The 23059-nt window shown below is 60.2% G+C and overlaps 1 protein-coding gene across 3 annotated transcripts; it reads right to left on the bottom strand.

Annotated features, from left to right (window-relative positions):
• Window positions 1–445: 445 nt before the first annotated feature.
• On the bottom strand, window positions 446–17734 carry IL3RA (interleukin 3 receptor subunit alpha). Of its 3 annotated transcripts, none has more exons than XM_025435376.3 (12): window positions 17408–17734; window positions 14661–14752; window positions 10928–11046; window positions 8810–8927; window positions 8371–8509; window positions 8118–8293; window positions 6568–6683; window positions 4644–4670; window positions 3896–4007; window positions 2348–2450; window positions 1273–1346; window positions 446–1016 (listed from the first exon to the last, which is right to left on the bottom strand). In XM_025435376.3, exons 2-12 carry the CDS (start codon window positions 14719–14721, stop codon window positions 781–783), a joined length of 1281 nt encoding a protein of 426 aa, XP_025291161.3. In that variant the 5' UTR covers window positions 14722–14752; window positions 17408–17734; the 3' UTR covers window positions 446–780. The 3 variants fall into 3 exon arrangements, with proteins under 3 accessions (XP_025291161.3, XP_035567276.2, XP_035567279.2); XM_035711383.2 differs by lacking the exon at window positions 17408–17734 and adding an exon at window positions 16033–16132; XM_035711386.2 differs by lacking the exon at window positions 17408–17734 and adding an exon at window positions 16033–16125 and having other exon boundaries at window positions 813–1016; window positions 1273–1354.
• Between the last annotated feature and the right edge of the window lie 5325 nt (window positions 17735–23059).

The following is a 23059-nucleotide window of genomic DNA, read 5'->3' as shown; positions in this document are numbered from 1 at the left end:
TAGAAAGGCCAGCTGGGTTCTGAGAGGACACGGATATAGAAGGCAGGTCTGGTCTTCCCGAGACCCGGGTCAAGTGCAAACCCTTGTTTATGCTGCAATGAGGGGTCCAGTCTGAGATCAGGAGGTTTGGGGGTTGCCCAGGGTCACAAGGCAGCTTCCAAGGACACATGACAGGACTACGCACTGTTGACCAGCCAGGTTTGCCCTCCGGGCTGCACAGACAGCCTCTGTGGGCACCTGGGCTCCCCCTGCTGAGCCGTGGGGGTTTGGGGGCCATGGTCACCATCTCCCTGGGCCTGTGCTTTCACCCCCCGCCCCACCCCAGTTCATCAGCTGGGTGCAAACCAAGCGTGGCGACGGCTGCAACGATGGGAGCTTGCTTACTGCCCTGCAGGGAAGGTTCAGAGGGGCCAGAGGCCCCTTCCTCAGTGAGTGTGGGAGCACAGGGTCTCTGGGGGAGATCCTGGTTCCTGGGGGTGGGGGGAGCAGCTGTATCTGCGGGTTTGCATACAGCTGGCTGTCTTCCGTGGCCCCGCGTCCCACATCAACCCTGGCCCCTGAGCGGTGGTGGGAGACAGCCGGGCTCCCGGGGTTTCCCACGTGCCACCTTCTGCACCTCGGGGTGTCAGGTGCTTACGCGGAATGAAGCCGGAAAACGAGAGCAGGCCCGGCCGCTGAGGCCGCTGAACAGGCTCGGAGCAGCGAGTCCCGGGGCCTTGCGAGCAGCATCTGGGTCGGTCCCATTTCAGGGGAGACTGGAGGCCCCAGGGCCCCACATGACTATCTGGATCCCCCTCCCCGGAGTTCAGGGACTGGGTGCAAGAGGCCTTTATTTACACGATGAGCCTGACACAGGTGTTCCCTCCCCAGCCCACTACGCTCCTCCGGGCTCCCTCCTCCGGGCTCCTGGCCAATCGGGGAAGGACGTCTGAGGTCCCGCTTCATGTTTCCCCCAAAATGTGCACCTCGGCCACCGGACAGTCCTCCTGGCTGGCTCTGCTGGTGTCCCAGTGCTCCTGCAGGAGGCAGGGGTCAGGCTGGGCTGCACATACGCCCCCTCCCCCCCATGACAGCCACAGGGGCCTGGCTGGTCCTGGCCGTGCGGGTCTGGGACTTTGTCCAACTCCTCGCGTGACTGTCACCTGGCAGCCTTCCCCATCCCCCCACCATCCTCCCTCCTACCAGGACAGGACCAGCTTCCTGCTCCTCGGCGGGCGGGGCTGTGGCCTCCTCCTCCCGCACCCCTCCACCCCTGCACGTGCCAGGACCTACCAGCTTGGGGCTCTGGAGGTTGTCCGTGATGGGGTCCTTCATGTGAGGGATGGGAGGGAAGAGTTTCTGCAAAACTGAGTACCTCAGAGGAGAAAGACAACACATGCTCTGAATCCAGAACTCAGAGGCCACAGGCCGCCGGGATGGACTTAGGAATCCAGCCCCAGTCCCCGGGTGCAGTGGGGGGTGGTCTCGACTGCCTGCCCCCCAGGCCCAAGTCCTACAGCAATGAGGAATCCTGATCTGCAGGGACAAAACACCGCCACATAACAAGCACACCTGCATCTCCTGCCTGGGGGGGGGGGGGCTGTGCACCCCACCCCGACCCCTGCCTGGGACCCTGGGAAGCCTGAAGGTGGTCCATGGGTTGCTGGCTGCATGGAACCTGCCCCTGCCCTTCCTCATAAACCTCAGCAGGTTGTGCGCCCTGGGCGGGGCCGCTCAGCCTGAAGGGCTGGGAGGGGGCGGGCGTGGGTGAAGCCAGAGAGGCCAGAGCCTGCTAGGACACACCTCCCCCTCCCCCCCACCCCAAACACACACGGGGCAGCGCCTGATAGGACTTAGCAACTAGGCATCTGGAAGGCACCTCAGGGGCAGGAGTTGCTCAGGCGGGAAAGGTCATGATTATCCCATCACTGGACTCTTGCCTGCTGCAGAGGGGAGTGGGGGGAGGAGGAGGGAGAGGGGGAGGAGGAGGGAGAGGAGGAGGAGGGGTAGGAGGGCGGATCCCAGAGGAGCCCCTTCAGCCCCCCCCCAAATGATAGTGGGGGACGAGGAATCTGGGCACAGGGTGGGAAACCGAGCATCAGGGAGATATGGGAACATGCGACAGGACTGAGGACAGAGGGTCCTGAGGATGCTGCACGGGGCACCCAGCTTCTGGTTTCCGTGGGTGGCAAGGACCAGAGGGCCTAACAGGATCACGTCTCACAAACCCCATGGGGTCACCTGAGGCAGCGGCCTGCCCCCGGGGACAGAGCAGTCCAGCAAGTGAGACCCGCCGGTGGTGGGGGGCGGGGACGGCAGGCATCACACTGCAGGGAGGCCAGCGAGGTGGCGGGCGCGGAGCGCTCACCTTCTACACAGCAGGGCCACGAGTCCCAGGACCAGCAGTGTCCCCAGCAAGACCAGTACTGACACCAGCCAGTCACGGCGGTGCTCATCCTTGGGGTCACACACTAGGGAAGAGGGTGCACGGAGCATGTCAGCGGGTCCCAGGGGTGGTGGTTGCATGCAGTCCTGAATGCTTCCCCAGGGGCCCCCTCCAGAGGCAGCAGGCGCGTCCAGGAGGGGACGGTGGCCACCTACCTGCCCGGGGGGGAGCTGGTGAGGCCCCACCAGGAGAGAGACGCCCGCCCCCCCAGCCCCTACGCCTCTCCCAGCCCAGCGCTAGTCCCAGGCCGCGAGCATCCCCTGCAGCGTGGCCAGTAGGGGGAGCAGCTGGCTCACGGATCTGCAAGGACCTCAGGCTCCCCGCTGGGACAGGAGGCCCCCAGGAAGGGTATGAGTTTCCTGGGGTGCCACAACCAAGCCCCACACACTGGGTGGCTTAAATAACTGATTTCCCAGTCCTGCAGGCAGCGAGTCAAATCAGGAGGGGCCAAGGCTCGTTCCCCCTGAGGCCTGTCTCCCTGTGTTCCCCCTTGGCCTTACGTGGTCGCCCCTCTGTCCTCATCCCCTCTTCCTACAAGTCCTATGGGATCAGGGCCCACCCTATTGACCTCATTTTACCTTAACCACCTCTTTAAAGACTTTATCCCCAAATACAGTTCCATTCTGAGATCCTGGGGGTGACAATATGTGGAGTTGGGGGACACATCTGAGCCCACAGTGGAGGGTCTTTGCAGATGTAATCAAGTAAATGTGAGGTCCCACTGGAATAGGATGGGCCCCGCATCAACGACAGGGGTCCTTGGAAGAGACGGAAGGGGAGACGCAGGTGCAGAGGACGAGCCCCATGAGGATGGAGACGGAGACCTGGGCCCCAGACACTGGAAGAGGCCGAAGGGACCCTCCCCAGAGCCTCTGGAGGAAGCGTGTCCCCCATGGACCTAAGACGTCCGGTCTCCAGAGCTGGGGGAGGATGGATTTCTGTGGTTTTAAGCCCCCTCCCCGACCATGTGAGGTCATTTATCGCAGCAGCCCCAGGACCCCACTGACCGACATTTCCCACATGGGACCCCGGAAATGGGACGTTGGTAGGTGTGGTTTCAGAACAGGTCAGGGAGAAATAGCAGGTCTCATTTTGGGGAAATCCTTGCAATCAGAGTCAGGAGCCCAGGCAGGCCCCCTGTGGGATAAAAGAGGACCCTCCCCACCCCTTACCTGCTGACTGCTTTGTTACCAGAAGCCCTGGGGCCTCTTACTGGGGGTCTTGTCCCGCCCACTCTCTGCCCTCCCATGGGGTGAGCACGAAGTGCAGGGTCACCTGTGATCTTCAGAGCCCTCTTTGGGGTCACAGAAGTGGGTGGAGCTCCAGCCCTGCTCCTTTGGGGGCCGAGGGCCCCAGAGCACGGATGACGAGCCCGTCAGAGCACAGGAGGGGGCTGTGCCTCCTGGCCAGGCGCGGTGGCCCCCAGCGTTCAGCACACGGGAGGGCGAGGTGGAAGGGCGCCCCACTCACCAAAGAGTTGGGGGGCGCTCCATTCGCTCCAGTCTTTGCGGAAGAAACCCTGCACCTTTAGTTTCGCCACGTAGTTTCCGGGATTGTAAATCACGAAGTGGTTTTCGTAGAGCTGAGGTTTAAAAGAAAAGGAGGGGGGAGAGACAACGGGCCCTGGCAGGGGTGCCGCGGGTCCTCCCCCAACTCGTATGTGCAAGTTCTCACCCGCCCAATCCTAGAAGCTGACCTTATTTGGAAGCCCCCTCAGCCCAGACTTTGTGGGGTCCAAACAAAAATGTTCTTCGTCATCACTGGGACGTGATGCTCCACAGCCACCCCTGATGAGCCCCAGACACATGTTGTTGTGCACGGCGTGGGGCCCGCACGCTCTGCAGCGGTGACCTCCCACCACCTCCAAGGAAGATGCGTCCCCCTGGAACTCCTGGTCGGGACCTTATTCGGAAGTAGGGTCTTTGCACGCGTGCCTAAGTGAAGGATCTCAAGAGGAGCTCCTCCCGGATGAGGAGGCCCTGAGTCCAACGACAGGGGTCCTTATACGGGACAGAGGAGGAGACGCAGTCACAGAGGAGGAGCCACGTGAAGACAGAACCTCACGTCCCAGCTGTTTCCCCTCCGCACCGACTCCTGGAGACCGCGGGGTGGGTGCGTGGGGCCCACGCGGAGTCCGGCACGGCGGAGAGGCCGCACAGTAAGGAAAACACACCTGCGCTTCGGGATGCCCGGTTCTGGGCACGCGGGGGACACTCACCTTCTCCGTGGACGCAGGATCGGTGCCCTACAAAACAAGACACGAGCGGCGGCTGCCTCATGCGGTCCCCTGACGAAGGCCCTTGTTTCTTTGAGCCCTTTTCGGTTTAAAGAGAAACTGAGCACAATGTAATCAGTGACTGGGTCTAAATGATCGATATAACATATAAATAGAGTATAAAGCAGGGATTAGCGTAAAAACACCTTATTTTTTTTAATATAGAACTAATAACGTTCATCCTTCCAAGCAGTTTACAGAAACACTGAGTATAATCGCTAGTTGAACATCAACAATAAATATAAAAGAAATAAAGAAAAATAATACATTCAAGTCGATAATGGAGTATGAAGTACTAATTACCTCAAAACATTTCATCGTTTCCTTTTAATTTATAGACCTAAATATTTTTTAAGTGTATTTATGGTCTCTACACCCAACGTGGGGCTCGAACTCAGAACCCTCTACACCAACGTGGGGCTCGAACTCGAGTCGCACGCTCCACCCGCTGAGCCAGCCAGGTGCGTCCATACTTGGTCATTTTTTAGGATAACTTTATTCAGGCAAAATTTGCTTGAGCAAACCACACACTGAGGGCACAGGATTTGCTGGGATTTTTTGAGCAACGCGTGCACGTGAAACCACCGCCCGTTGCAGGCGAGGAATGACTCGGTCACCCCCAAATTTCCCTGTGCCCCCTGCCTTGCCTTCGTCCCCGCTCACACCCAGAGCACAGGTGTGTCACTCACTGTAGACCTCCTGCACTACACCTCTCCCTCTGTAGGAATGGGATCCCCCAGGGCCGACCTTGACCTACCTGGCTGACCTTGCCTGGGGGGCCGGATTCCAGGCCGGGATATCTTTTGCTCATCCCTTCCCTTGAGTCATTCCCACACTCCGGTCCCCACTCAGGTGGGCCTACGTTTTCATTTCTCTCCGAGCCAGACCCAGCGGGGGAATGGCGGGCCCTGCAAGATTCCGTCAATGCCTCTTCCACAGGGCCTGCGCCATGTTTCCTTAAATGGATGGGATTTTATCTTGGCTCGTACAACAGGGGGAATGGTCATCCACGAGGAACGTTTCAAAGAAGAAGGAGCCACGCGTACCATTCTCAATGGCCACCTCTTAGTGCCAAGCAAGTGTTGCAACCAACTGGTGACAGCCTCACCCACCCTTGGTTTGGCTAGAATTTGCCATTGTAGCCAATCTAACGAGTTTATGGAGTGGCCTCTCCCTGTGGTTTGTATTTCCCTGGCACCATTTCATGTGTTTATGGGGCATGAACACATCTTTGGGGAAGTGGCTGTTTCCATCATTGCCCTTTGTTTTTTGTTTATTTGTTTGCCCTTTGTTTTTTTTTTTTTTTAAATACAGTTGTTTGTCTTCTTGGTATTGACTTGGAAGCCTTTCTTATCTACCCCAAACAGGAGTCCTTTGTCTGACATATATGCGCCTGGTGTCTTCCATCTGTGACTTGACCTACCTGCCCTTCCAATTTTACCTCTGTCTTTTGAATAGCCAACATTGTTACTTCTGTTAAAGTCAAAACGTTTTTTTAGAGTTTGTATGGTTTCTTTTGATGATTTTCACACATACACAACATCTTACATGATCTTCAGTAGTTTTTTTTTTAGATTTGTGTGTGTGTGTGTGTTAACAATCTTCATTGTTATGTAGGGTTTAGTTTCTATGTATTTTATTTTATTTTTTTTTCTTTTTTTTTTTTTTGTTTTTTAGTTTCTATGTATTTTAAAATCTACTTATGCTTTATCTTTATTTTTTATTTATGTTTAATTATTTTCAAAACACTAAAACACTTTTTTTTTTTGGTTCATATTTTTGTTGAGTGTATGTTTTATCTGCCTCCAAAGCCTTGGGGGTACGGATCCTAGAGAACCTAGAATTGTCAGCTAGGACAAGCATTTACCTTTTGTATTTGAAGTTCATACAGAAATCTGTGATTGAAGTGGCTTAATACTTTCCACTCCATCATTGAATAGGATTTATTACACGTTGCAGTGATGTGGGGTGGACTTAATCTCTCTAGAACAGGAGGAAAAAACCCACCAAAAACATTTAATGAGTAAGAAAAAAATCATCCCCATCCCCACCCCCACCCCACCGAAGATACTTTAAAATAGGCTTCATACAAATTTGGGGTGTGGGGAGGAGAAGAAAGGGCCACTCTAAGGTTAAAGAATGGGCAAAATATCAATATAGATGCATGACCAAATATGTTGAAATATCCTCTTGAATCGGCCTTAGGTCTAGCTGCTCAGGCTCTAGCTGTGAGAGACCCCGCCCGCCCGAGACCCCCTGGAAAGTGCTCTCAGGGTCTACACCCGATGTTTCCACTAGTGTCCAACAGAAGGAGGAAGGCCTCTTGCAGCCCTGGACTCCCCCCCACCCCACCAGCCTCTTCTCCGTGCCTGGCCTGCTCCCCAGTCCCCACCCTGTGCAGAGCCAGTCCCATGTCCAATGTCCTGGGCCAGCCAGCTGCACTCCCGGAAACATCTGCCCCTGCCTTGCTGCATCCTCACCTCCCCCCTGACCGGGCCTCTGCCCTGCCAGCTCCTCCCCGGACATCCGTCCATCTGGGCCTCCCTGCTGGGTGCTGGGACCCTCCCGCCATCCCCTGGGGGCTGCAATGTTGGGGCTCAGCCCTGTGCCCTCCCTCTGGGCATTAAGTGCCCTCCTGACTCTGTGGCTTCTCCAGCTTCCCGTGTGACCACATCTGAATCTACACCCCGGGGCCCACCTGCCCCAGGAGCCCAGCCTTGGGTCCTCCCTCACCTGTCTGCACCGGGCGCTCCACCTGGACACCTGGCTGAGCTCAGTACAGGGCAGCCCCCCCAGATCAGGTCCCCTCCTCCTCCCCGTTCCATTATGTCACCGGGCACCCAGCCTCCCTCAGTTGAGGCCTCTACCTCAGCAGCACCCACAGAATCCATCAGAAATTCCATCCCACAGATAATCTCCGACCCAGCTCCCCTCCCTCCTCCCTGCAGCCGTGCAGGCCGTGGGACCCCGCTTCCCGCTCCAGCTCCACAAATGGCCTTCTCCCCTCAAAAGAGGAGAGAGGGCAAGTGGCCTGCTTGGGAGGGTGCGCCCACTGGTGGGACCAGGGAGTGAGGCCAGGGAGGCGGGGGTGCCCCAGAGGGCAGCTGGGCCAAGCACCCTGGAGACAGGTCAGAAGCCGCCCGCTGGGAGCCACCGAGGCCAGGCGAGCGAGCAGGGTGACCCTCCCGCCTCTCCGACTTCGGGCTGAAGGATGTTGAGATGAGCTCGTCCTAGATTGGGGAGGCCCTACGCCAAGGACAGGTGTGCACATAGCGGAGGAGGAGACGCAGAGGAGGAGCCATGTGGGGACGGGGGCGGAGATGGGACGCAGCGGCCACCAGCCCTGGGACCATGGTGTTATTTCATCAGGGCCGCTGAGCTCGGACACCAGCGTGCAGAGGCAGGCCCTGGACTCACCGATTTCCGGTAATTCGACACAGAGGTCGGAGCAAGGGATTCCGGAGCGTCGGCTGGTGCCGTTCACCCAGAACTGGATGTGCCTCTGCAACCTGGACACGTCATCGAACCGGCACCGGACGTGGACGCCCCGATTGTTCGCCTCGTATCGCGGACACTCCTGCTCGCGGTAGGCCCTGCGGGGACGGAGCGCCCGCGGTGACCGGAGGCCCACGGGCCCGGGAGGCCGCGCCGCGCCCACGGCCACACCTACTTCAGGTCCCGCCAGTACAGGCGGTACTGCACGTCGCCGGGGGCCGCCCTGCCCACCTCCCAGCTGCACGTCAGGAAGTCCACGTCGTGCACCCAGCAGTCCAGGCCCCGCGCGGCCGCCGCCGGCTTTCCTTCTGCACCTGCAGGGAAGTGACAGGAAAGGCAGTCCCGCGGAAGGGGGCCTTCGGGGGTCCAGGTCCTGCGACCTCACACGCACTTGCCGCAGGAACGAACCCGGACACATCCCGAGGATGCTTGCCTCGGTTTCTCCCGGTGACGACCCCTCGCCCGGGGGCCTGCGGATGGAAACCTCCGGCAGCCGTGATGCCCGGGGGCGCCCGCCTTTTGCCACCCAAGCCCAGAGTCATGCCTTTCCCATCCCCAAGAGCAACCAATGGCTGAAGGCAAAGGGACGGCAGACAGGAGCGCGCCCCCCTCACCTCGCGGGACGTACTGAAGCCCCGTGGAGAACGGCGGGTCTTGCTTCACGGAGATGGTGAAGTTTTTCACTTCACATAAGGGAAGCACATAAAACTGGCAGTAACGGCTGTCGATGGCCTGGGAGAGACAGAGACAGAGAGACAGAGAGAGATGGAGGGAGGGAGAGAGCGAGATTTACTCATCGTTGAGACGAGACGTAGACTCTGGTGTGGATGATACTCAACAGCCGCAAACCATCATCGCCCTCCACCTGCTCTGTGGATTCCACGCGATCTTCACCAAAACCCCAGCAAGTAAAAAACAAAAACAACAACAACAAAAACAAAACAAAAAACCCAGGCAGTGATTTCGTGGCGGCCGACAAATTGGAGACGGTGAAGAAATCACAGGTTGGGGGAGATGGAGGGAGGGCCCAACAGGTGGAACACAGGATTCATTAATTTTTAAAAAACTGTACAACAACGTCTATAAATTAACTCCATCTGCCAATAAATAAAGAAATAAATCCATTTATAAATAAATAAATCGATCCATTTATGAATAAATAGATCTGTTGAGGAATAAATACATAATAATTCCGTTCACGAATCCCGCTACAAATAAATTGACCCTTTTCTAGGGACCGAACGATAAAAGGAACTGGCACGGGAAAGCCGGGGAAAGGAGGAAACCAACATGGAAGCTCGGGAGGAACAAAAATGAAAGGAAAATGTGTATAAAGGTCATGGGGGATTCCAGCTTCGCACCTGCACGATTTAACACGTGAATATAAACGGGGAGCGTGAAGCCCCGGATGGATGAATAAGTAGAAGGTGATTTCTTTTTTTCTTTTTCTTTTTCTTTTTCTTTTTCTTCTTCTTTTCTTTTCTTTTTTTTTTTTTTAAAGATTTTGTGTTTAAGTCGTCTGTACGCCCCACGGGGGGCTCAAACTCATGACCCCCACGTCCAGGGCCATGATCTACCAGCCGAGCCGGCCCAGGGCCCCCGATTGGCGGAAAGTAATTGATAAACGCCGCCGCCCGGTGTCCTGTTGATGTGTCTGTAACAGGTGCAACCAGACTGGGGGTTAGAGGCCTCGTCCCGCAGCGCACGTGGAGCTCTGGGGCGCCAAGCACCCGGTGCCTTCTCCGGCTCCGATCTAAGACTTCCTCGGGTGGCTCCGGGACGGCTCGTAGCCAGCGCGGTCTCGCCAATTGATTCGATTTACAGAAGAGCGCAGCGCCGTCGGGGGGGCTGCCGGCAGGGCCCAGCACCTTCCAATGCCTCTCGGCCTCGGAGCTGGGGGAGCCACCCAGCTCTCTCCTACCCCGAGTCCCGGGCCGGCCCGCCCGCAGCACCAATCCGGCCGCGTTTTACCGCATTTCGGAACCCGGGCCGACTCCGTGGTCCGTCGTCCCCACCGGCCTGAGCGGTCCGGGTCTCGGGGAGGAGGTCCCGCCGCGTCCTGCTTCCCCCGTCGTCCGCCTCCTTCAGCCATGCACGCCTTCTCTGCACCGCACACTTGCAGGAGGGGCCCCTCTGCCCTTTGGAGACGCGGTGGGAAGGCGGATTCCTGAGGCTGCTCTCCCTGCCGGCGGTCCTAGGCCTTCGGCAGCCCGCGTGTTCCGAACAGTCAGCCGGCTCCAGGAAATCCCAGCGAGGCTTCTCATGATCTGGACTGTGTTCCCCAAAATTCATGTGCTGGAGCCCTCCCGCACCCCCAGGACCTCAGACACTGGTTGTATCTGAGGATGGATTAGTTAACGACAGGATTAGGGTATAATGAGGTCAGCAGGGTGACCCCTGACCCCCTAGGCCTGGGGTCCTTGTAAGAGGAGACGAGGCTGCAGATGTGCCCAGAGGGGCAGCCACACGAGGATGCGGGGACTCGGTTGGGCTCCGCGCCTGCCACGGCTGAGCACAGTCACTCTCCACCGCTCTCTGGGGCCGCAGTCTTGGACGTCAGAGACGCACTTGCACCCCCCGCCCCCCGCCTGCACGTTCCATGGCCAAGCCCAGACTAGAACCCCCGCCGCTGCGACGTCAGAGCCGGACGTGGCTTTTGGGCTCTGCTGGCTCTTAGGTACCCCAAAGACACGAGCATCTGCGGCGTGCCAAGTGCGGGGAAGATGCTTTACCTTAGTGATATATTTTGAGTTGATGAAACACTTAATTTCAGAGACATTTCCACTGAGGTCCCAGGTCAGTCTCCTGCTTCCCGGCTCCATCCTGAGGTTCTTAATCGGTGAATCTGGATCTGAAACGTTTAGAGGTCACAGTGAGATGAGACACCGCGTGGATGCTCGAACCCGTATCACCACGGGGGCTTCCTCCTCCCACCCAGTTTGCCGACGTCCTCGGGAAGCAGAAGTCTAGATGGCCGAGGACCCTCGCGGACACATTCTCATTATTATTTTTAAAAATTTTAAAAAGATTTTATTAATTTATTCATGAGAGACACAGAGAGTGAGAGGCTGAGACACAGGCAGAGGGAGAAGCAGGCTCCACGCGGGGAGCCCGATGCGGGACTCGATCCCGGGACCCGGGGGTCACGACCTGAGCCGAAGGCAGACGCCCAACCGCTGAGCCACGCAGGCGTCCTCAGACTACGTTTTGAAATGCAGTCAAAGCACATGTATTCCTGCTGCAGGGTCGATGGGCAGGGCGTCGCTCGGAGCCGACCTCAGAACTCCCCAGATTTCACCCAAGACCTGCTCGCCCTCGTACAAGGAGCAACGGGGCCACATCTCGCCCGTAACTCAAAGCTGTAAAGCTCCACCAAACACCTCATGAGGTTTTCTCTGTGACACCCCCCCCTTCAACGAGTTACAGGATATGACTTTCATCAACGTTCCCATAGTTTATAAACTGGCGTTGTGATTACTTATCAAGATCAACAACGTTTCCTTCATAGTCAAGACCAAACCATATCGACACTTTGGCTTCCGGCATCATTGTCCTCTGACCTGTAAGGACAATGGATTCCTTAGTAATAACAAAAAATTACATTTAGGGAACTTTTTTTCTACGTCAAAATGTACTTTTTTTTTTTTTTTAATTTTTATTTATTTATGATAGTCACAGAGAGAGAGAGAGAGAGAGAGAGGCAGAGACATAGGCAGAGGGAGAAGCAGGCTCCATGCACCGGGAGCCCGATGTGGGATTCGATCCCGGGTCTCCAGGATCATGCCCCGGGCCAAAGGCAGGCGCTAAACCGCTGCGCCACCCAGGGATCCCTTTTTTTTTTTTTTTTTTCAAAATGTACTTTTTGATAGATTCTCATCCCTCAAGATTTACACTCAGGTCTGCCAACGCATTAACGATCATTAAAACGGATAGGAAGGGTAAAATAGTAAGTTTTTTTTATGATTATTTATTTAGTTATTTTTAAATTGCTGTTCAATTTTGAAATAGTAAATATTAATGTCAGCATATTTCCATTGTGTTTTATTTTTTTATAAATAATATAAATATATAAATCATATATATATTTAAAGATTTTATTTATTTATTCATGAGAGACACAGAGACAAAGAGGCGGAGACACAGGCAGAGGGAGCAGCAGGCTCCATGCAGGGAGCCCGATTTGGGACTCGATCCCGGGACCCTGGGGTCACACCCTGGGCCAAAGGCAGACGCTCATCCACTGAGCTCCTCGGGTGCCCCAAATTATCAGATATTTAAGGAAGAAGTAGTATCATGTGCACAAAATTTCAAAAAACAAGGAGGGGGGCCAACAGGAAATATGTTCTAACTCATTTCAGGAGGCCAGCATTATCCCAGTATCACAATCAGACAAATGGTTAAAATCAAACCGGAGGGCAATATCCCTGATTAACACAGACGTAAAATCCCTTCAGAAACTATGACTCATTCCGATCCAGGAATACATCATGACCCAGGAGATTTACTACGGGAATGCAAGCTTTTAAAATCATGAATATAATTCACCCCCATTAACAGAGTAGTAATGATCTTCTCCAGAGAAGCAGGAAAAAAACAAAAAAAACAAAAAAAAAACGACCACATTTACCAGCCCTGTGGTATTAGGAACTCTCAGCCAACCAGGCATGCAGGAAAGAGCTTCCTTACCCTGATCAATGTATGAAAAGAATCTTTGAGCTAATTCAGACTCAATGGTGAAGGACTAACCACTTCTCCTTAAGACTAGACCCAGGCGAGGCGTCTGGTTTGGACGCCCGTGTTTCACCGTGTGCTGTCCCCAGGGCCCTTGTCATGCGCTTTGGCCAAAGTGGAAGGGTTGGTAGGATGGGGGGTGGGGGGTTTTGCAGCTTATGAGCAAACATGTGAAAGCTTTATAATTATTATTATTATTTTAATTAATTTATTTATTTTTATTTATTTTTACATGAAAGCTTTAGATGGCGTCAGCTGCTTCCTCCAGCCTCTGTTCCTAGAAAGCAGCTCCCACCTGCGGTCGGTGATCCCGAGTACCCCGGGCCTGATGTGACCACAGAGGCGACCGCGGGGCAAGACAGGCAAAACAGAGGTGGGACCCGGGAGAAGAGACCACACGATCCTCAGAGCCGGGGGTGACGGCCTGAGAGGTGGAGGACGCCCCTCCTCTTCCCGCCCTCCCGCATCTCCCAGCCCCCGGGGCGTGCGGTGTGGCCCCCTGAGTGGCTTCCAGGACAGTAGAGTGGGTGGCCCTTCTGGCTCTCACCCATAGGGCCCCCTGCAGGGGCCGGGGGACCCTGGATGTCTGCATGAATATTTGGGGCAGAGCCACCGGAGTCCCCTCGAAATTCAAGCCCGAGGCCTGACTCCCAGCACTTCTTGATGGGACCTTATTTGGCAATGGGGTCGTTGCAGGTGTAACTAATTAAGATGGGGTCGTCCTCGGAGGGTGTGGACCCTAAACCCAATGACAGGGGTCCTCGAAAGAGGCAGAAGAGGAGCCGCACACACAGAGGAGAAGCCCCGTGAGGACGGAGGAGGAGACGGGAGGGACGTGGCCTCCAGCCCCAGGACGCCTGGGGCCACAGAGGCCGGAAGAGGCAGGAGGGACCCCCCGGAGCCCCTGGAGGGAGCGTGTCCCTGCCGGAGCTCCGACGTGCAGTCCCAGAGCTGGGACGGGATGCAGTGTGCAGGGCTCTCTGAGGACCAACACCGTCCCCGCCCCCGACAGGACATCTGAATCCCAGCCCTGGTTGAGGAAGGAGCAAACGCCAATCCCCGATCGGTTACGAAATCCTGTGGCCGTGGCCGCAGCCAACATCCTCGGGCCTGACGCAAGCGCCAGGTGGAGACGCTGCGGGGCCCCGCGGAACCGCCCTGCCTGAGGCCCTCCCAGTGCGTGGCCGGGGAGCCTGGGGGTCCACGCAGGACTGACCTCTTGTACGAGCAAGGACAGCGTCCTTGGCCCACGTGGCCTTGTTCTTGCGCACACGTCTGCGGCCACGTGTCCCCTTCCTGTGAGGACACCAGCCCTGTTGCATGAGGACCCCCCCACCCCGCCTCATCCTAAATTCCATCTGTAAAGACCCCACCGCCAAAGACAGTCACATGCACGGGGTCTGGGGTGAGGGCTTCCAGGGCGGAGCTTCCTGGGGACACGGGGCAGCCGGCAACCACCGTGGTTCCCGCGACCCGCCCAGGAAGAGGTCCCGCAGGTGGGACTCAGTTCCGCCCCGGGATGATGATTCAGGACCGCGGGAGGCGACGGCTGCTCGTGCTCGAGCACCTCGACCACATCACACGCGGCACCCCGGCTGGCGCGTGAAAGCGTGATCCCGTTGGTGGGTGGGGGGACGGCACGGGCCAGTCTCTGCACCACCTCGCGCGGCCGCAAGGGCGTCTGTGATGATCTGAGGTTTCCCAGCCACACACCGCACTCGGTGCTCGTCCTACCTTTCTCGGAGCACAGCAGACAGACAGACATCACAAGCACCGCGAGCCACAGCAAGGCCATGGCGCCGCCGCTCCCGAGCAGGGGCCGTGCGCTGCAAGAGAAGGGACGGTTAGCGTGTGGGACGCAAGGGGTGCACGCCCGGAGCTCCTCTCGCCACCCTGCAGCTCCTTCCAGGAGGGAAGGCGCCGCCGGGCATGGGCGTGGCCGGGGGCGTGCATTCACAGTCACACTTGTGCATGTGTGCCTGGGGGCCTGCATCGTACACACGGGCTTATGCTGTACACACTGCCGTGTGCGTGTGTGCATGCATGCACATGTGCGTACACACAGGTTGTCATGTATGTGCATGTCTGGGGGTGCAGGCGTACATCTGTGCAGGTCTCCTGTGTGTGCATGGGTGCACATGTACCTACATTACACACATGTGCATATACTGTACACACTGCCGTGTACATGTGTGTATGCGTGCCCATGTGTGTATAAGATTGTGCACATGTCTGCGTGCATGTGTACATCTGTGCAGGTCTCGCATGTGTGCACATGTGCCTACATCACACGTGTGCATACTGTATACACCCTACGGTGTGCACATGTGCTACACACGTGTGCGTGTCTGCGTGTGCACACATACACCTACGCAAGTCTTGTGTGTGTGCACATATGCCTACATTGCACACATGCATGTAGTGTACACACTGCCGTGTGCATGTTTACATGCGTGCACACGCGTGTGCAAGCCTGCATGTGCATACGTACATGTATGCACACATATGCCCACATTGCACACATGCATGTAGGGCACACACTGCTATGTGCGTGTTTACATGCGTGCACGTGCATGTGCATACATACACGTATGCATGTTTCGTGTGTGTGCTCGTGCGTGCATCCCTGTCCGTGTGTCCGCCCGCCTCTAGACTTCCACCCTGAGGTCTGCGCGTGCTCCCGGCCCCAGCCCCGTGCGGAAAGCAGGAGAGCCCACACGCGGCACGCGGGGCACCAGGAAACGGCGGCGTCACAAAGCCCTGGAAGGAAGTGTCATTAAAAATACGAAGTCAACCCAGATGCAGTTTCCTGTAAGTGGACGCGCGGGCTCCAGGGGCCCCGCCAGGAGCCTCCCAGGGCAGCCGCCTGCGCAGCTAGCTCTGGGCCCCCGCCCGGGCCCGTCTCCGGCACCCCCGGAACCATCAGCCGCGGGTCTCCCGTGGGACCCCCAATCCTCCCCACCCTGTCATCCTTGCACACACCACTCGCGGCCCGGGGCCAGCTCCGTCTGCCCCTCCGAATCGCCCTCAAAACGTGCCCCCTCCGGACCATCCCACCTGGAAAAATCTCAGCCGAGATCCAGGAGGGAGCGGGGACTCCCCGTACCTCGTCCTGAGCATTCACAGCCCCCAGCGCAGGACCCAACAGGGACCGCAGTTCAGCCTTGGGGCTCAGGGAGATTTCCGTGTGAGCAACGGGGCTGACGATGGTTTCCCGCAAGTGCCAGCTCTTACGCAATCAGATAGCAAAAGGGCTTCTTGTCAAACCGGGGAGCCCTCCCAGGGGCCCCTTCCCAGGAGAGGAGCCTGGCAGCATCCAGCACTGCCTGTGTGTGCGAGGTGCCCCGGGACAGGTGCCGTGTAGCGGGTGTGTAATCCAGGGGTTCGGGTGAGGCGCGACCCGCATTGGGCTCCGTTTCCGGGTGTGTGTGTGTGTGTGTGTGTGTGCAAGCTCACATTCACCATGAGCCATAACCATGAAGGGTCCGTGCAGGAAATCACAATGACCGAAGATGAGAATGTGCAACAGAGAGACCGCGTGAGCGCGGCCCTAGGTGCTGAAGTTGGGTGGCCCCCGGGCGCCCGCGGCGGACACGGTGGGTGCCCACGTGCACCTGAGTGTGCAGGGGTGTGCACCCCACTCACATGCAGCCTTCAGCCAGCCCAGAGGACGGGTCACGGGGTGCGCGCCCTAGGGCGGGTGGGGTGGGGGCTGCCCCAAACGCTGTCTGCGGCCTCTCTGGGGGGCCCCACCCCATCACCTTTGGGACCTCGGTCCCCCCACGACCGGCTCAGGGCGAGTCCTGGAGTGACACCCGCCCTCTGCATTTTTCAAAACGTCTCTAGTCATCAACACGTTTATGAAAGTGAGACTCACACCCTGCAAACGTCACCCCTTCCAGATGTCACTCGGGGGACATCTGGTGCCTTCACCACGCCGGTCCGGTTCCCGAACTTTCCATCCCGCTCAGAGACCCTCCGTGAGCATGAGCTCCCCTCCCCGTCCCCCTCCCCGGAGGCGGTACCGCTCACCCACTTTCCGCCCACCCGGTGCATTTGACCGTTTCTGCACATTTTCCAAACAGCGGGATCCCGGAGCGGGGCGGAGCGTGCGCTCCGCTCCCTGCGCATCGCTCCCGAGGTGGGGCTGCGGGACTGCAGGTGCGGGGCTCGGTTTCCCTGGGGCCCTGGGGCCTCCTGGAGAGCTGGCGCGTTCTTCCAGGGAACACCCGGCCCAGGGCCGGCGAGGTGCAAGGGCGCGAGCATCCCTCCGTGCGCGGCTCAGCGCCTCGGGCCGCTCACCTGGGGAGCCTGTGCCCCCGCCCCCTGCTGCTTGCGCCGACTCCCGCATCCTCCTCGTTTGCGGTGCGCGCTGCGATTCCCGGACGCAGTGCGCACGGGAGCGCGGGGGGCGCACCTTGGCTGCAATGGTCCCCACTGGAATGCGCGTCGTGGCTGCCCGGGGGTCAGGGGGGTCTTACCTGGGAGGCAGGGACAGCCCCGCGTGCGAACCGCAGCCGGCCTGCCCGGGGGGTGCAGGGGCGCACGGGGCGCGGAGGGCGCGGAGGGCGCGGGGCGGGACCCCAGACGCGTCCGCCTGTGCAGCCTTCGCAGCTGTGCCGGAGGAACCGTCCCCAAGGCGACAGCGAAGCCAGGTCCCCGTCCTCCGCCTTTTTATGGTCCCCGCGAGGGGCCCCACCCCGCAAACCGCGACCCAATGAGGCTCGGGCGCCGCCGTGACCCTGCGGGCGGGCGCCTCTCCCCGGGTGACCGTCCCTGCCCGGCGAGCCCGGGTCAGCCGCGCCGCGAGTTCCCTGGAATGACTCCCCTCTTTCTCTGAAAAGCCGTATTTTCCGGTTTTCATCCGGGCGGGTTCCTGTTTGCTGCGATCCTAATTGCTGCTCCCCATCCAGGGCCGCCTTGGGCAACTTCCTCCGGTGCCCAGCGCGGACTCTGCTTTGCAAAACGGCCTTCGCAGGTTGGTGAGGAAGCGCGAGGCTGCCGCGGGCGCGTCCTGCGGGGCTGGGGTCGCCGGGAGGGTTAGTGCCCGCGGGTCGCGCACCCGATGCTGCCGCCGCCCGGATGGCTGCTCCCGGCAGCAGCGCTCAGGTCGCCACCTGTCCCTGGAGGTGCCAGGCCTCTGCCCTAGGGGCCCCGGAACCCCTCCCTGGGCCCCGGAGCCGCTCCAGCCGGCTGCTCGCCCTGCGCTTCCCAACCGCCTGCAGGCCGCTCCCCTGGGGACACACAGCCCCGACCTTCGTTAGACCTGCGTGCGGGTCTCCCGGTGGGGAAGCGGGACCAGCCACTGGGTCCCGGGAGGGGTGCGGGCGCTTCCGGGCTGAGCACCCGGGGGTGGAGGGGGTCAGGCGGTGCACGGGGGCGGGAGGGGAGCAGGCGATGCACCCGGTGCCCCGGGGTGGGTGGGTGGGGTGGGTGGGTCAGGCTGTGCACCCAGAGGTGGGGGGTGCAGGCGGTGCACCCTGGGGTGGGGGTGCAGGTGGTGCACTCAGAGGTGGGGGGTGCAGGTGGTGCACCCTGGGGTGGGGGTGCAGGTGGTGCACTCAGAGGCGGGACAGGGGGGTGCAGGCGGTGCATGGGGGTGGGGGGGAGGGGGGCACACGGGGGTGCAGAGAGGGGGCACCTGCTGCTGCACCCACGGACAGGGCCGGGTGCGGGCAGGCGGTGCACCCGGGGGATGGGGGGGCAGGCAGTGCACTCCGGGCGGAGGGGGTCAGACAGTGCACGGTGAGGGGCGGGTACTGAGGAGCAGAAGGGGAACCAGGAAGGGGTGACGCAGGACACACAGCTGCCAGGAGGGCAGGCCCCAGACACACCTCGCCCAGCCGGGGTGGGGCCGCCCTGCTCGCAGCCCCCCCACCCGGGGACAGACCTGCCCCAGGACAGACGTCGTCCCCCCGGGTGCTCTGAGCCCCACACCTGGACAGACCCCCAACCCCGCCGCCTGGAGCAGCCCCAGACCCTGATCCTAGGGACCCTGCGTGGGACTCCCTGGCAGTAGGAAGCATGTCCGGAGCCTGTTTTGGGGACACCGGACAGTTAGGTCCAGAGTTCCCTGCACATGAACCGCAGCCGCGGCCTCCTTTCTCTGCAACCCCTGCCTCCGAAGTAAGAAGTCCCGTGTCTTGGGGGCCGACAGCCTGGGCTGAGCAGGTGCGGGGTGCAGGACGGCACCGGGGGTCTCGGCCTCGTGGCTGCCGCCCCCTGCCCTGCACCCTCCGCATGCCCGCGTGGGTGACGCTCTGCAGGTCAGCATCCGGCACGTGCGGGCCGCCCTGGGGTGACGCAGCTGCAGCAGGCCTGCGGACCCGCATGAAGGAGTCCCTCCGTTACTGGGTGCCAGGTCAGGGCGCACCCCGGGGTGCTGCTGTGCCACAGCCCAGGGCGGGAGCAGAGGTGACAGGTGCGCCCGAGAGTGCCGGAGGGCTCTGCGGTCCAGCCCACATCCAGCCGCGTGGACCCATAGCCTTGCAGGGGGATCCGATGGGGCTGCTTGCACGACCCCAGTCCCCGTGTGCGGGATCCCCCGAGGTACGGGGTTTCCCTCGTGAACTTCCCCCCTCAAACACCACAACCGCCAAACTCTGTGCCCCTCGCCACGCAGGGGACGATGCTCCTTGCTCTGAGGTCACCAGCCGGTCGTCCCCCCATCACCGAGGGAGGCTTGTCCTCCGCTCCAGCCGGGGGCTCCCCCACAGACCCCGTTCTCCCCGAGACCTTCGGAGCATTTACTCACCAGCAGATGCTGTAGGGGGTGCACATCCCTCCTGCAATTATGTGCTTCCCAAGGAAAAGACACTCATTTAAAAAATTAATTGTTATTATTATTATTGTTATTATTATTATTTACAGGTGATGGAGCAAAGGGAGAGCGAGGGAGCGAGAGAGCGAGAGGGTCAGTGAGGCCCAGCGTGTGAGCCCGATGCGGGGCTCCATGTAAGGGTCCTGAGAGCGTGACCCGAGCTGAAACCCAGAGTGGGGTGCTTCACCGACCGAGCCACCCAGGCGCCCCGGGAAGTGACCAGCTCCGGTGACTGCGCCGCCTGAGTGGTGGGGACCCGAGCGTGTCCATGGCGCCTGCGCGGGGGCCTCCCGTGCACACAGGGTCTTAGCAGGTGACGTGGACGAGCTGGGACGAGCGCCCTGGATCCCGTGGCCCCAGATGCAATGACCGGGGTCCTTGTGAGAAGCCGGACCTCAGATCTCGGGTCCCCGGAGCTGGGGGATGGTGGATCCCTGCGGCCCTCACCCCGTAGCTGGTGGTTGCTCCTTAGGGCCGCCCCGGGATCCCCCCACATCATGTCATGCTTCCCTCCACACCCCAAGCACGGACACTGTGGCCCTCACTCTGGCTCCTGCAGGTCCAGGAACCCAGGCCTGGCCATCCCGTGGGCCCCGAGCCCACCGAGGTGCACCGGTGACCCGTCACCCTGAGCCTGCGGCCCCGAGGCCTAGGGCTGGGTTCCCAGGTCCCGGGTGTTAGGGGCGTCAGAGGCCCCGGGTCGTGCTCATCCCCTGACGGAGCAGGTGTTTGCAGCAGGACCTTCTCTCTTTGGGTCCCGAGTGCCCCCCACCCCGTGGTTGTGCGCTTATCACACGCGGCACCTTGAGGGGGCGGCTCCCCCAGTGGTATCCGGGCCTCCTGATAGCTGGCCGCCGTGATAGCGGGGAGCCAGCGCGCGCTTCCTCCTCCGCGCGGCCCACCCGGTTTCCTCTCGAGGTGCACAGAAGTCTTTCGAAAGACGCCGACTCTCGGCTTCTGTGCATCTCCACGCCGCCCGACCCCGAACGTGGAAGTGGTTCGGCCCACGCCGTCCGTATCGGCCACCATCGCCTCTTGTGAAATGCGTTTCTTCACCGTGTAGACTGCTGAGCGCGCCGCCGGCCCGTGTCCTCGGAGCGGTCTACGTGAGCGCACACCCGGGCCGGCGTTTTCTTCCCTAGATGGTCACCGCCGAGCCCCGATGTTTTGTCTGTGGTCAGCGAGGAAGGTCCTGGAGGGGCACGGTCCCCAGAGCCCCTGTTGTGCGCCCACGAGCCCCGTGCCAACGTGTGTGTCACTCGTCCCACGTCCTGGGGGCCTGGCCTCAGCCTCCCCCGCAGGTGGGACACACGCGTGGCCCTCGTTCCCGATCCCTGTAGTCATCCAGAGAGCTCGGCAAGAGACGCAGACCGTGGGACGTCTGCACAGCACCCGTACCGCGTCCCCATCACTCTGGACACACATGTCCACCTCTCCCGCTGGAACCCCTGCCCTACCGGCATCGTGGGCCCATCTGCGCATCAGCCTCTGTTTCTTGGTTTTTGAGGTTTTTTTTTTATTTTTTGGTTATAGGTGCGTCACTATTTATGGGGTCGTCACTAAATATTGCTCCATCAATGCAGCTTGGTGGCTATTCGGTGGTCATGGTTCAAAAGACCCAGTTTGGGGACCAAGGTCCTCTCCAAATGCCCTCCCGGGTCGCGGTTGGGCTGTGGGTGTGAGTCCAGACCTTGCAGGGCAGTACGGGATTGGCCAAATCCTGTGTGCAGAGCCCGTGGGTCTGCAAACACAACGCTGGTGTAGACAGCCAGTGTAGACGGCGGATGGCCAGAGGGCTGGGGAGGAGGCCAGATGGGAAGCTTCTAGACAACAGATGGGAGAGGTGAGAGCCATGGGGGCAGCCCCCAGGGCCCCCCTGTGACCCTGAGCCCTAATGAAGACGGGTCAAGAGGGGGGTCACCGCACAACGCACGGTCCTCCCCGACCTGGCCACATGCCCTTCGCGAGATCTGAACAAAGCGCCCCACACTGCGGAACATCAGCATCCAGGAAACCCGGGGACAGAGACACCTGCTTGCTGGGGGCGGGGTCTCCCCTCCTCTGCCCAGAGGGACCCGCCGTGCACCTGCAAAGCTGTGCGGCGAGTGGGTACCTGGCACGCAGGCCCACCGCGCCATCCACGCCCTGGCGCCCACCCTGCACGGGTCCCCGTGTTCCGGGGACGCCCCCTCCCCCCCACTTTGCGTTTCCCAAAGTGACCTCCGCGCCCCTTTGCCGCCTGTGCAGACGGCGGACCGCGCAGGGCCCCTTTCAGGACCAAAACCCCCGTGAGTGACCTTTCTTCACCAGCCACGGGATTCCTCGCAAACCAGCCTTCCCGAGAGCAAAACGTGTTCATTCCTGGCAATTTGGAAAATCACGGGAGCCGCGAGAAGATGGTCATTTCACATCACAACGTGCTCCTAACACCTGACTTTTTTCTTCTTTACAGAAACGCACCCCGGCGTCACTATGAAATTAATTCCTGCCCATCCCCAGTCAGAAGTACAGATAAGCAGGAGATGAAAGTGCGTCCAGCCTGCAGATAACCACCCCTGCCGTGCGGCGCACAGGTCCCCGCGCGCACCCGCAGGGGCCTCGTCCCCGTCCCGCGCGCACCTGCAGGGGCCTCATCCCCGTCCCGCGCGCACCTGCAGGGGCCTCATCCCTGTCCCGCGCGCACCCGCAGGGGCCTCGTCCCCGTCCCGCGCGCACCCGCAGGGGCCTCGTCCCCGTCCCGCGCGCACCCGCAGGGGCCTCGTCCCCGTCCCGCGCGCACCCGCAGGGGCCTCGTCCCCGTCCCGCGCGCACCTGCAGGGGCCTCGTCCCCGTCCCGCGCGCACCTGCAGGGGCCTCGTCCCCTCCCGCGCGCACCTGCAGGGGCCGCATCCCCTCCCGCGCGCACCTGCAGGGGCCGCATCCCCTCCCGCGCGCACCTGCAGGGGCCGCATCCCCTCCCGCCCGCACCTGCAACGGCCTCATCCCCTCCCGCGTGCACCTGCAGCGGCCGCATCCCCGTCCCGCGCGCACCTGCAGCGGCCGCATCCCCTCCCGCGCGCACCTGCAGCGGCCTCATCCCCTCCTGCGCGCACCTGCAGGGCCCTCATCCCCGTCCCGCGCGCACCTGCAGCGGCCTCATCCCCGGCCGCGCGCACCTGCAGCGGCCGCATCCCCTCCCGCGCGCACCTGCAGGGGCCGCATCCCCCTCCCGCCTGCATTTGGCTGCCGCGGGCGTGACCCGGGTTCTTGACCGCGAGCAATGCAAACCCGCGTCCGCGCTCGCGGGGCCTCCGCAGCCGGCACCATCATTTTT

Source organism: Canis lupus, chromosome X (genome assembly GCF_003254725.2).
Source record: "Canis lupus dingo isolate Sandy chromosome X, ASM325472v2, whole genome shotgun sequence".
Lineage (NCBI taxonomy): Eukaryota > Metazoa > Chordata > Mammalia > Carnivora > Canidae > Canis > Canis lupus.
The sequence above is the reverse complement of the archived record's forward strand: the minus strand, read 5'-3'. Positions and strand labels throughout refer to the sequence as shown.